The 14,469-nt window shown below is 42.3% G+C and overlaps 1 protein-coding gene across 1 annotated transcript; it reads left to right on the top strand.

The window, feature by feature from the left end:
- Positions 1 to 868: 868 nt before the first annotated feature.
- Positions 869 to 14,110, top strand: prodhb (proline dehydrogenase (oxidase) 1b; the record flags this gene model as incomplete). Its single annotated transcript, XM_084176867.1, has 14 exons — positions 869 to 1,192; positions 2,215 to 2,423; positions 4,468 to 4,502; positions 4,606 to 4,749; positions 5,064 to 5,128; positions 5,242 to 5,358; positions 6,995 to 7,065; positions 7,189 to 7,270; positions 7,771 to 7,863; positions 10,097 to 10,243; positions 12,152 to 12,327; positions 12,779 to 12,877; positions 13,206 to 13,294; positions 13,908 to 14,110. 14 exons carry the CDS (start codon positions 869 to 871, stop codon positions 14,108 to 14,110), a joined length of 1,854 nt encoding a protein of 617 aa, XP_084032993.1.
- Between the last annotated feature and the right edge of the window lie 359 nt (positions 14,111 to 14,469).

The following is a 14,469-nucleotide window of genomic DNA, read 5'->3' as shown; positions in this document are numbered from 1 at the left end:
GAAACCCCCCCCAAAAAATAATGCCATTCTAAATAGGTTAAGAACTATATTACACTATATAAAAGCAATAAAGGATGGATGAATCTTATTCAAACAGAAATTGTCCTGAGACCAATTGTTTTGCTGTCGACACTGGCAAATTGGGACATCTTTGATTGGCGAAGTAGGACACTTAATTGTTTAATGTAAAAATAGAGAAATTAGAGAGTAATAAGAATAATAATTTGATAAGAATAAGATTAATTCTATCAAGTATCAAACTTAAATGTATTTATTCACATTTTTGTAATATGAATGTTAGTCCCAATCAATAGACCCAATTTGGTATTTTACGGCCAACTTCATTGTATCGAAATGTAACAGATGACTACTAATTAGGCTATACTTTTGCAAGACAATGGCTCCCCCGTCTGTTTCATTAAATGAACTGGCAAAATAACCACAGAGATGACTGTGGGTTATTAGTATATGGCCATAGTTTTTCAATACAATATTGTTTACTATTTTTACTGATGTTGAAGGTGCAACATTAGGCCTACACAAAAACGAAGTCACTATTCCATAAGATTTCATGACAGGGGACAGATAGATGGTCTTGCTTGCTCAAGTCCACCTGAAAATCGTGACAAATGAGGTCTCAATATAGACGTGTCGTAATTAACCTATTACGTCAAAATCAATATGCATGCGTCAGGGTTTTTCCACCAACCGGTACTTCAGAATTAAACTACTGTAAATATGCATGAACGGAGTAGATACGAATACGTGTGGCAGATAAATGCGCAACTAATTTCAAGCAGCCTACAAGCGATGCTGCGCTCACCTGCTTAGTTAGCTCCGCTGAGACCAACGCAACACCTCAAAACTCATGTCAATTGTCAAAACTGTACCTGCCCTTGCTCGGGCAGGCGTGGATATAAACTTCAGAAGACTGAATGCCCTTTCTAACCGGAGAGCACAGTCCACTGTCGCCTCAACTCAGGCGGACCAGGATGTCAACAACAGAGAGGACGCCGGCGCACAGTCCTACTCTTCAAGGAAAAGCAGAAATGCTTCCTCCTCTCCAAAGATCTCTATTGACTTTGAGCAGACACAGGAAGCATACAAGAGTAAAGACAATTTAGAACTGCTCAGAAGTTTGGTGGTTTTCAAATTGTGCTCTTATGACCTTTTGGTTGATAAGAATAAGGAGGTATGGTGTGCTGAACCTGCATCAAGTTTGTTTTTGTTTTTTGTTGAGAAGCTCAAGTTGGTGAGACACATAAACTGCATTAGAGACACTTTAATGCATGTCTCTCTATATCCTGCTGAGGTGGTTTCACTTTCTGATCTGTCTGTCCTTTAGAGGGATGCTAAATCATAATATGTCATTTAGCAGACGCTTTTATCCAAAGTGACTTACAGTCACGTGTGCATCGAACCCACTACCCTGGCGTTACAAGCGCCGTGCTCTACCAGTTGAGCTACAGAGGAATAATAGAAGAAAGACAACACAGAAGGCCCAAATGACTTTCTAAATGCAGGACAATCTGCATTTGATAGAATATAGAATATATAAGAAACAGAATGAAATCGAATGAAATAGAACAGAATAACTTAATTTTTCCAGTGAGGGAACTCTTATTTGACATGGTATAAGAAAACATAAACATAGTTGTTTAACATTCAGTTAACCTAAAGGGTGTGCATACAGGTGCAGTCAGAAAGGAATCTATTATGTCTCTTCCAGTAATCCTGTCGTCCACCTAGCATGCTGTGTGCCTATCACTAGATAACGTTACCACCAAGCTGTCTATTTATAGTGTGGAATTACTCCCTCTTATAGAACATCACTGTGCCTGGCTTGCCTGGCCCTCCTCCTACTGTTTGCTGTCACCTTGAGGTCATCACCTCAGTGAAATATCCACAAACTGCAAAAGATGGTGTTCATGACAAATGCTATAACAATGTTATGTAGCATTAATAAAGGATTTATTACCATTATTACCACACAATTATGGGATTGATTAAATCCGTAGCGCTGAAGATCTATGGTAATAGCGTGATTTAAATTTAAAGGCAATATTTACTTGTTTGCAGGGACTGCATTCACTGTAAATACTGCATATGTCGGCTCAATCGAAAATTGCCTTTACATTTAAATCGCGCTATACCGCAGATGCTCAGCGCTACAGATTGAATCGAGCCCTAAATGCATTTCCCTATTTTTCTTAGCTGATGGATATCAGTAAGTTCCTACTGGGGAAGAAGGCATTTGAGCAGTTTATGAAGATGACATTCTACGGTCAGTTTGTGGCGGGAGAGGACCACAAGTCCATCAAGCCTCTGATTCAAAAGAACAGGGCCTTCGGAGTGGGCTCTGTCCTGGACTACAGTGTAGAGGAGGACCTCACACAGGAGGATGCAGTGACTAACGAGATGGAGTAAGTAAATTGCTTATTACTCTAAAATTGCTGTTCCTGACCTATATCAAATGAGATTCCCCAACTGAATAGGAAAGGAATATGGGTGGTTGTTTGATGTATGCATTTCCTGCCATCAGTTAGGTTTCGATAAGGATTAGGGAACATAGAAAGTACTGCATCTGTGTGTTATTTACTTATGAAAGCACACAAGCATTGTTTTAAGCAAAACAAGTTCTATTTTTCACACATACAGATTTAGTTGCCCAAACTAATGTAATTTCCTTATTTTTGATCAAATCAAAGGCATCCAAATCTAACCAGAGTGAACGACCATAAGTATGATTTCCCCCTCGTTTGAAAGCAGGGACATGCTATAATTTGATATCCCTCTTAGGATGTAAACACTAGTCTGTCCAGACCCCATTGGTCAGTTTGGTCAAGGCCCTCCTCGTTGGATTGGCTGGCCTCTCGGAACTCACTCTTCAGGAATTCTGTCACATGAGTTGATCCCAGCTCTGATATAAGCCTGTATGACAGGCCAGGAAAAACTTACACAACCGTTCTCTCTGAGTGATGTGTGTGAGATAATGGCACAATGCACTCACACTGTAAGTTAGTTATGCTAAGGAATTTTGTTTTTCTTCTTAACTCACTTTTCTGGCCCCTCTTTGAAGGACAACTAATTTTGAGGTTATACACCTACAAATAAGTAAATAAGACATTTTGTCAACATTTAGTCCAGTGAGAGAGAGAGATAACGGTTTATTTCACTTTTGTTTATTATCTATTTCACTTGCTTTGGCAATGTAAACATATGTTTCCCATGCCAATAAAGCCCCTTAAATTGAAATTGAATTGAATTGAGAGGGAGAGAGAGAGAGAGAGCGAGAGAGGAACATACTGTCAAAGGACTGAGTCTCTCTCTCTCTCTCTCTCTCTCTCTCTCTCTCTCTCTCTCTCTCTCTCTCTCTCTCTCTCTCTCTCTCTCTCTCTCTCTCTCTCTCTCTCTCTCTCTCTCTCTCTCTCTCTCTCTCTCTCTCTCTCTCTCTCTCTCTCTCTCTCTCTCACTCACTCACTCGGAAGGAAGTTACTCCGGTCAGGTACATTTTACAATCAGCAGTCGATCAGCTCTGTTGACTCAGAATATATCTCTGTTGACTCAGATATCTTGTTTAATATGCAAACACTCCCAATACACATACCGTCACCTTAGTGCTCTGCTTAATTTTCTGCTTTGTCTGGAAGTCTCAGTCAGGCCTCTCTGTTGGTCAAAAAACAGACCTGCAAGGCATACGCTAGGGAGAAGTAGCTAGTCTACTTTGATGCAAGACGACTGCTATAGTAACGTTAACTCACCAGCTAGAGTAGGACACAAACAACAGGGATGCTTGGCCATCCAGGAAAATAAAATAGAAAATAATAGATTTTTCACAAGCTCATACATGTACACACAAATATGCAAACCAACAAACAAACCATCACCCAGACATTTACAGTTCCATCCCAAGCATGTTGTAAAACGTCTGGCACTTATAGTCCAGACACGCATCATAGCTTTCAACTTCCTTCTATTTAAACACACTGACAGTGACGTCCAAATACCCACCAAGGTTAGCACCAATAACCACCAAAATACCCAATATAGTGTCCTGTGATGCAAGTCAGCCCATGTGTCCTTTGATCTGTGATGGTATAGTGTGTCTGGTTGCCCTTTCAGGAAGGTCAAGACATTGGCAGGGAGACAGCTCAGCTTCAGTCAATCTGGGGCCACCTGTGGGTAGATGTGTGCTATATCCACTGGCTTGTGCCTCAAGGGCAATATGGTACATGGAATGGTGTTTATTTATAGAAGTGGAACGGGGCTTGATGTGCCAAGCGGTCACCAAGGAATTGAACGTGTGTGTGTTTGTGTGTGTGTGTGTGTGTGCGTGCGTGTGCGTGCATGCATGTGTGTGGAGAGAGAGCTCTTTTATAATACTTTGTGTCCAAAACATTATAATACTAAACTTTGTGTCCACAACCAATTAATCAATTCTCCTCTCTTTTCTTTTCTCATTGTCAGCTCATGTGTGTCCGCTGCAGAGAAAGAAAGCATGGGTAAGTCCGTCCTTGGGTTGTTTTGCTCCCATTTGAGCCCTAACTATATGATGCAACTGGTTGCAATAGGGAGGGATGCTGATGTGTTTACTGCCCCCTGCAGGCCACAGAGAAAAGAAGTACAAGGCTCACCAACAGTTCGGGGACCGCCGAGGGGGAGTGACCGGTGCCAGGACATACTTCTACACTGATGAGGCCAAATGTGACCAACACATGGAGACCTTCCTAAAGTGTATCAAAGCATCTGGTACGCCTGTGGATATAAAGAATACGAAGGCTGGGTGGTTGGGATGGAGTTTTTTATTAAATGACTCTCTGTGGAGAATAATAGCAATTACCATATACCAATTTGTAGTTTCTTGGCATCATGACACTCAGTAATGGACACTCATGAACGCGAGACCGTAATTATTACTTAGCAAAATATCCCGCTATGTAACCCTACTGTTTAGACAACATAATGCAAAATGCATCAGCTTCCCATTTCCATGAATTTATATATTGCTGTTTTTGATTGATATTACTGTGGCTTACACTGAGCAGCTATCAATATTCATCCAGGTGGGAGCTCAGTGGATGGCTTCTCTGCCATCAAGATGACTGCACTGGGACGACCTCAGTTCCTGGTAAGTAAGGGGGTACTCACCTCATTCAACATCAATGTGTAGCACACACTTAGCTGATACTTGACTCTCTGGTAAAGCGCTATAATGCTTGGTTTTGCTCTCTACCTCTATAGCTCCAGTTCTCGGAGGTGCTGGTGAAATGGAGGCGTTTCTTCAGCTTCCTGGCAGCACAGCAGGGGAGAGATGGCATGGAGGCTCTGGAGCAGAGGCTAGAGCTGCAACCACTACAGGTATACAGAACACACAGGGTTGGGCAGTAATGGATACCAAAAAAAAGTACCTGTAATCCATTAGGTTACCAGCAAAAATATTGTAATCAGATTACAGATACTTCTGAAAAACTAGATGATTACTTATTGGATTACTTTTAAAATCAGATTTTTTTTTGTGCCCAAAACCTATTTGACACCCTGCTGTTTTCTCAATTACATTCAAATCGGCATTGAAAAAAGGCGCATGTTTATATTCGTTCGGTGTGAGCGAGTCTGAACACAAGTCAAAGACCAGTATGATGACACACCAAATACGTTTGATGGATCGCAGGAAAATAGTATGAATAGGCTTTTGTAGGCTACAGTCCAAGCTATGTCTTCCAATGGCGCGACTGCTGTCGGTATCCAAAGATTATCCAACTTGAATACACGCTTGGAGTTAAGGACAACAGCAGTGGTGGATATCACTTATTATTGATATCTACATAGCACATTGATGTGAATCACACTGTTGCTCTCTCATTTAGCTAGTTGTATTTGTTATGGATTCCCATTAGCTGCTGCCAAGGCAGCATCTACTCTTCCTGGGGTCTAGCAAAATGAAGTCAATTGTATACAATTAAAAACATGACATTACATTTTACAACAGGTTTCACAACACATTAAGTGTGTACCCTCAGGCCACTACTCTACTATCAAAAACTAGTTTAATTTAAGTGGGGCTTTTATTGCTCAATCTAATTCGTGCTGATTAAAAAAAAAATCCATAGGCCTAACGGACAGATGCTCAAACTCGCACACTTTTGATGGAATTATCCCAAACAGCTGCAAATTATTGAGATATCAAAGCGTCACCAACAAAAACGCAAACAATAGGCCTATAGCAAATGCAGCATATGGCATTCATTTGTCACATGCAAATTGCACTTTTCAGTAGTGCTCAAAGCATGCCATTCCATGAGAGCAGCATTCATTTTTTTACTCGAAGCAATGACCCCAATCAGTCCTCCATGACAACGAAACATAAATAACAGAGTAGGTTAATAAGTCCTTAGTTTTTGGGTTATGTTCAGGTAAAACATTTTGGCTAATCTATATTTCCAAGTCTTGAATATCAAGGGGTATTCATTAATTGGAATGACAGGAAATCTGACAGACTTTGTTTTTAAATGTAAAGATATAGCCTAATCGTATTATCTATAGTAGAAAGCAATGGGTCAGAAGAAGCCTACATAACCAACCCATAAATTAAAATGCAACATCCATTTATGGCCAGCTATGTAAACTCTAAAATGTATTTACCCTGCAATAGATGTCTTTCAATTGGTAATATACATTTTTGTCTTCTTCTAGTGGCTATTAAGGGGAAAGTAATAAAAAAGTAACTGAAAGTAAACAGATTACGTTACTGAGTTTGGGAAATCCAAAAGTTACGATTCTGATTACAATTTTGGGAAGGTAACTAGTAACCGTAACGGATTAGTTTTAGAAAGTAACTTACCCAACCCTGAGAACACAGTTGCTGTTCTTTAGGGTTCATATGGACTTGTTTTTAGGTGATCACCCCTTGTTTGACCTGTTTGATCCATTGAGATAACAACGTCTTACTACATATATGGTCAAATGTGACATAAATGCCTATTTGTCCATACAGGAGTTTATGACCAAGCTGGGGGCCACAGGTGACTTCCATGGCTGGTTCACTGGAGAGAAACAAGGATCAGGGTAAAAATAATACTGTATTATGTCATATCAAGCAGTAATTTTCCTTGCATACTTTGTTGAAAAAGCCCCTCATAACAACTATATTTGCCTTACTAAAAGTGGTATTTCTCTGTGCCCCACCAGAACCATTGACAGGCTGGACTGGAATAGCCTGATCGACGACAGAATAAAGATATCAGATCTACTGGTTGTCCCAAATTTAAAGGTAAGCAAGACACGGCAAAGGCAATGAAAGTACTCCAGAAGATAAGCACCATATGGATTTGTTTCATACTTAAGTGGTCTGTAAACACCTCCAAACCCTGTGGTGGACTTTCAATTGTTTGAGTAAATAAGTTGATAAGATTGACCATTCAGTTTAGAGTTGATCCCAGAATGGTGAATTCATGTTTGAAAGGATTTACACCTCTTGTGACTCACTGGGCCTGAAATGATTTGAATTGGCACGCCATTCCCTATGTAAGCTTTAACACATGACAGCTGAGCAATTCCAGGGAATAACCGCACACCTCAGCAGTGTGAGAAGGCACGAGGCCATGTGTTAATGCTTACTTATCTTAGCTTAGACAAAGCCAGTCTGTTGAAGGTAAAGGCCCTCGGGTCTCTGTGTGTGTGATCTATTTATCTCCGGTGTTAGCTCAGACAGTGTAATTTATTGAGCCTCAGGTAAAGGTATTTTAGGCTGTCCTTTGTTTGTTTGTCCAGACTGGTCAGCTGGAGCCCCTGCTCAATAAGTTCACAGAGGAGGAGGAGAAACAGATGAAGAGGATGCTCCAGAGGCTGGATGTACTTGCCAAGGTAAACACAGGGAGGTCAAAATGCTATCTGAAACCAAGCCATGTTTATGTTATCTTCAGCAATGTTATGCTATGTCACGTTACATCATACCGATCACTGCACCTGTACACAGCCCATCTGTAATTAGCCCACCCAACTACCTCATCCCCATATTGTTATTTACATTGTTATTTATTTTGCTCATTTGCACCCCAGTATCTCTATTTGCACATCATCTTCTGCACATCTATCACTCCAGTGTTAATACTAAATTGTAATTATTTTGCACTATGGCCTACAGTGGGGAGAACAAGTATTTGATACACTGCCGATTTTGCAGGTTTTCCTACTTACAAAGCATGTAGAGGTCTGTCATTTTTATCATAGGTACACTTCAACTGTGAGAGACGGAATCTAAAACAAAAATCCAGAAAATCACATTGTATGATTTTTAAGTAATGAATTTGCGTTTTATTGCATGGCATAAGTATTTGATACATCAGAAAAGCAGAACTTAATATTTGGTACAGAAACCTTTGTTTACAATTACAGAGATCATACGTTTCCTGTAGGTCTTGACCAGGTTTGCACACACTGCAGCAGGGATTTTGGCCCACTCCTCCATACAGACCTTCTCCAGATTCTTCAGGTTTTGGGGCTGTCGCTGGGCAATACGGACTTTCAGCTCCCTCCAAAGATTTTCTATTGGGTTCAGGTCTGGAGACTGGCTAGGCCACTCCAGGACCTTGAGATGCTTCTTACGGAGCCACTCCTTAGTTGCCCTGGCTGTGTGTTTTGGGTCGTTGTCATGCTGGAAGACCCAGCCACGACCCATCTTCAATGCTCTTACTGAGGGAAGTAGGTTGTTGGCCAAGATCTCGCGATACATGGCCCCATCCATCCTCCCCTCAATACGGTGCAGTCGTCCTGTCCCCTTTGCAGAAAAGCATCCCCAAAGAATGATGTTTCCACCTCCATGCTTCACAGTTGGGATGGTGTTCTTGGGGTTGTACTCATCCTTCTTCTTCCTCCAAACACGGCGAGTGGAGTTTAGACCAAAAAGCTCTATTTTTGTCTCATCAGACCACATGACCTTCTTCCATTCCTCCTCTGGATCATCCAGATGGTCATTGGCAAACATCAGACGGGCCTGGACATGCGCTGGCTTGAGCAGGGGGACCTTGCGTGCGCTGCAGGATTTTAATCCATGACGGCGTAGTGTGTTACTAATGGTTTTCTTTGAGACTGTGGTCCCAGCTCTCTTCAAGTCATTGACCAGGTCCTGCCGTGTAGTTCTGGGCTGATCCCTCACCTTCCTCATGATCATTGATGCCCCACGAGGTGAGATCTTGCATGGAGCCCCAGACCGAGGGTGATTGACCGTCATCTTGAACTTCTTCCATTTTCTAATAATTGCGCCAACAGTTGTTGCCTTCTCACCAAGCTGCTTGCCTATTGTCCTGTAGCCCATCCCAGCATTGTGCAGGTCTACAATTTTATCCCTGATGTCCTTACACAGCTCTCTGGTCTTGGCCATTGTGGAGAGGTTGGAGTCTGTTTGATTGAGTGTGTGGACAGGTGTCTTTTATACAGGTAACGAGTTCAAACAGGTGCAGATAATACAGGTAATGAGTGGAGAACAGGAGGGCTTCTTAAAGAAAAACTAACAGGTCTGTGAGAGCCGGAATTCTTACTGTTTGGTAGGTGATCAAATACTTATGTCATGCAATAAAATGCAAATGAATTACTTAAAAATCATACAATGTGATTTTCTGGATTTTTGTTTTAGATTCCGTCTCTCACAGTTGAAGTGTACCTATGATAAAAATTACAGACCTCTATAAGCTTTGTAAGTAGGAAAACATGCAAAATCGGCAGTGTATCAAATACTTGTTCTCCCCACTGTATGTATTGCCTTACCTCCATAACTTACTAAGTTTGCACACACTGTATATAGATGTTCTATTGTGTTATTGACGGTATGTTTTGTTTTTGTTTATTCCATATGTAACTGTTGTTTTTATCGCACTGCTTTGCTTTATCTTGGCCAGGTCACAGTTGTAAATGAGAACTTGTTCTCAACTGGCTTACCTGGTTAAATAAAGGTTAAATAAAAAATTAATAAAAAAATGCCACGTCATCTTATCATCTCATAATTAGCTACTACTTTAGTTTCCTTGGTTTATTGAGAAAAGCTCTGAGCTCATGTGTGGATTGAAGTGGAACTCACCTGTTCTGGCTGTCTGTGTTGCAGCATGCAGAGGAGCACAGTGTTCGTCTAATGGTGGATGCAGAGCAGACCTACTTCCAGCCCGCCATCAGCACACTGACTGTGGAGATGCAGAGGATCTACAATAGAGGGAAACCTGTCATCTTCAACACCTACCAGTGCTACCTCAAGGTTAGAGAACCATTCGTCTCTCGTTGCCTTCCTTCCAAGTCTTGTTTGTCACGTCACAAGGAAGTTGAAGCCTGGGAGCTGAGGCTACTAGAGACCCTTTTACACAACACGTGCATTCAGATAGAGAGGAGACATCCTGTCACTGAGTTTCTATGCTCATACTGTATGTAGTCATGTCTTACCTGCAACTCTCTGAAACACTTCATTTGAAGGTTTTCTTATAAACAGCTTACAGTGGGGTAAAAAAGTATTTAGTCAGCCACCAATTGTGCAAGTTCTCCCACTTAAAAAGATGAGAGAGGCCTGTAATTTTCATCATAGGTACACGTCAACTATGACAGACAAATTGAGGAAAAAAATTCCAGAAAATCCCATTGTAGGATTTTTAATGAATTTATTTGCAAATTATGGTGGAAAATAAGTATTTGGTCACCTACAAACAAGCAAGATTTCTGGCTCTCACAGACCTGTAACTTCTTCTTTCAGAGGCTCCTCTGTCCTCCACTCGTTACCTGTATTAATGGCACCTGTTTGAACTTGTTATCAGTATAAAATACACCTGTCCACAACCTCAAACAGTCACACTCCAAACTTCACAATGGCCAAGACCAAAGAGCTGTCAAAGGACACCAAAAACAAAATTGTAGACCTGCACCAGGCTCGGAAGACTGAATCTGCAATAGGTAAGCAGCTTGGTTTGAAGAAATCAACTGTGGGAGCAATTATTAGGAAATGGAAGACATACAAGACCACTGATAATCTCCCTCGATCTGGGGCTCCACGCAAGATCTCACCCCGTGGGGTCAAAATGATCACAAGAACGGTGAGCAAAAAATCCCAGAACCACACGGGGGGACCTAGTGAATGACCTGCAGAGAGCTGGGACCAAAGTAACAAAGCCAACCATCAGTAACACACTACGCCGCCAGGGACTCAAATCCTGCAGTGCGAGACGTGTCCCCCTGCTTAAGCCAGTACATGTCCAGGCCCGTCTGAAGTGCATTTGGATGATCCAGAAGAGGATTGGGAGATTGTCATATGGTCAGATGAAACCAAAATATAACTTTTTGGTAAAAACTCAACTCGTCGTGTTTGGAGGACAAAGAATGCTGAGTTGCATCCAAAGAACACCATACCTACTGTGAAGCATGGGGTTGGAAACATCATGCTTTGGGGCTGCTTTTCTGCAAAGGGACCAGGACGACTGATCCGTGTAAAGGAAAGAATGAATGGGGCCATGTATCGTGAGATTTTGAGTGAAACCCTCCTTCCATCAGCAAGGGCATTGAAGATGAAACGTGGCTGGGTCTTTCAGCATGACAATGATCCCAAACACACCGCCCGGGCAACGAAGGAGTGGCTTCGTAAGAAGCATTTCAAGGTCCTGGAGTGGCCTAGCCAGTCTCCAGATCTCAACTCCATAGAAAATCTTTGGAGGGAGTTGAAAGTCTGTGTTGCCCAGCGACAGCCCCAAAACATCACTGCTCTAGAGGAGATCTGCATGGAGGAATGGGCCAAAATACCAGCAACAGTGTGTGAAAACCTTGTGAAGACTTACAGAAAACGTTTGACCTGTGTCATTGCCAACAAAGGGTATATAACAAAGTATTGAGAAACTTTTGTTATTGATCAAATACTTATTTTCCACCGTCATATGCCAATAAATTCATAAAAAATCCTACAATGTGATTTTCTGGAAAAAATGTTCTCATTTTGTCTGTCATAGTTGACGTGTACCTATGATGAAAATTACAGGCCTCTCTCATCTTTTTAAGTGGGAGAACTTGCACAATTGGTGGCTGACTAAATACTTTTTTTCCCCACTGTATATGCCATTATTATCCAGATGACCGGTGTCCCTAATATCCCTCCTTTACTTCCTCCCTCTCACTCTCTCTTCCATTGTAGGAGGCCTATGATATCATGACCATGGATGTTGAGTTGTCGAGGCGTGAGGGATGGTTCTTTGGGGCCAAGCTGGTGCGTGGGGCCTATATGTACCAGGAGAGGAGCAGAGCGGAGGAGATTGGATACGAGGACCCCATCAACCCTGACTATGAGACCACTAACATGATGTACCACAGGTAAGGGATGGATGTGCGTATTTAGTTACTCACGGTGCTTAAATACATACTTAATACATTCTTCAATTTGTATTTAATAGCAATTGTTTTTAAGAACCTGTTAAGGTGCTGAATGGCCTATAAACTAAACTCTCTAGCTCTGACTTGACCAAAGGTAAAGCACTATGGGGAATTGGGTGCCATTTCAGACACAGCTGTGTAACATTGTTTCACACAGAGAGCACCATGGTTTGCATTTGTTTATTTTAGTAATTTAGCAAACACTCTTATTCAGAGTGACTTACAGGAGCAACTAGGGTTAAGTGCCTTGCTCAGGGGCACATCGACCAATTTTTCACCTGGTCGGCTCAGTGATTCAAACTAGCGACCTTTCGGTTACTGGCCCAACGCTATTAACCGCTAGGCTACCTGCCGTTTACTTAACATGTCTGTCATGTCTGTACTTTGTAAGGTGTCTAGACTACGTCCTGGATGAGATTGGACTGAACAGAAATGCCAATGTCATGGTTGCTTCTCACAACGAGGACACAGTGAAGCACACCATCAGGAGGCAAGTCTCATCACTGCACTGCATGGCCTTGGCTTGACACAGACACACTGAGGATGGCTCTCTGCCTAGTTTTCCTGCTCAAACTCTAACACATGTGGTTATTGCATTTCTATCGAGCTTTTCTCATGCTCAAAGCACATACTATGTATGTGGAAAGCTAACGGGTCCCTTTCACCACTAGAGCTAGCTCGAGCTGTTTGCACATGCAGTAACAAAATGTGTCCAAAGGAAGTCTCTATGCCCAGGTACCTCATCTCTCAGTTTCATGGACATCACTGTCATATACCATACAAAGATAACTGTTATACTTTTCCTCTTGTTGACACAGGATGAATGACTTGGGCCTGACTCCCACGGAGAACAAGGTGTACTTCGGACAGCTGCTGGGCATGTGTGACCAAATCAGCTTCCCATTGGGTGAGACTGACTGACTGATTGATTGGTTAATTGATTGATTGGTTAGCTTCCCAATAGTCCAAGTTTGCACTTGCCATGCCTAAAGGACAGATTATTGGGACGCAGGGACAAACGGAGCTCTCTGACCTCACAGAGCACTGCTGATTTGATGGCCTATTGGCCCTGTTTGGATTCCATAGGATTAGTTTTGGCCATTTCCCAATAGCAGTCAGTTATTTGTGTTGACACATGGAACCTCTTTACCATTCAATGTGTACATATGGAGTTACACGTGGCAGTCAGATTATGTTCTGGGACTTGCACTGATACAAATTGGCCATGACTGTTGTTGGCTCACAGCACTAGTTTGTCAATCAAATACATTATATTGGACTAAATCTTGGTGATCAACTGAGGTGCTGGGGAGCCACAGGATGTGCAGGCTTTTGCTCTAGCCTAGCAAAAATACAACCTGTTCAACTTTGTGTGGTCTAAAATTTAAGTGCACGATTAGTTGAGTAGATTCCCAACTCACTAATTCCATTACACTAGCCAAGTATAATATTTATTTGGTTTGTACTGAAAATCTGCCCCAATAAATTTAATTCTCTACCCCTCTGTCTCTCTCCACCAGGCCAGGCAGGTTTCCCTGTCTATAAGTATGTTCCATACGGGCCGGTGAACGAGGTGATACCGTACCTATCCCGTCGTGCCCAGGAGAACAGGGGCTTCATGAAGGGTTCCCAGAGGGAGAGGGAGCTGCTGTGGAAGGAGCTGAAACGCAGGCTGGCCTCTGGACAGGTCTTCTACAGACCTCAGCCTGAGCCGGCACTATGAGATCACAGCTAGCTAGCTGTCTGTCTGTGCTGCCTACTCTCTTTCTAGTGCTCTCTCTTTCTGTCTCCTTCTCTCTCTCTGTGTCATGTTCTCTGTCTTATTCTTACCGGCTACTTGTTTGCTCGCTCATAACACCCCTCTCTCTGTTCATCTCTTCCCCTTCCCCCTAGCCATCTCTCTCCCTCTCTCTTTCCCCCAATGTCCCTCTCTTCGTCTTTCTCCCTCTCTCTTAATTCTCTCTCTGTAAGCATTCCTCTTGGTGTCCTCAGCATCCTCATAGCGCTGCATACATCATATGGGCATCTTTACTACTCCAACAGGACTCCCTAAAATGTCAGGCTGGCACAGTCCACCCGTCG

This window comes from Coregonus lavaretus (genome assembly GCF_964263955.1).
Source record: "Coregonus lavaretus genome assembly, chromosome: 14".
Taxonomy (NCBI): domain Eukaryota; kingdom Metazoa; phylum Chordata; class Actinopteri; order Salmoniformes; family Salmonidae; genus Coregonus; species Coregonus lavaretus.
This window is presented reverse-complemented; position numbering and strand designations above follow the sequence as displayed.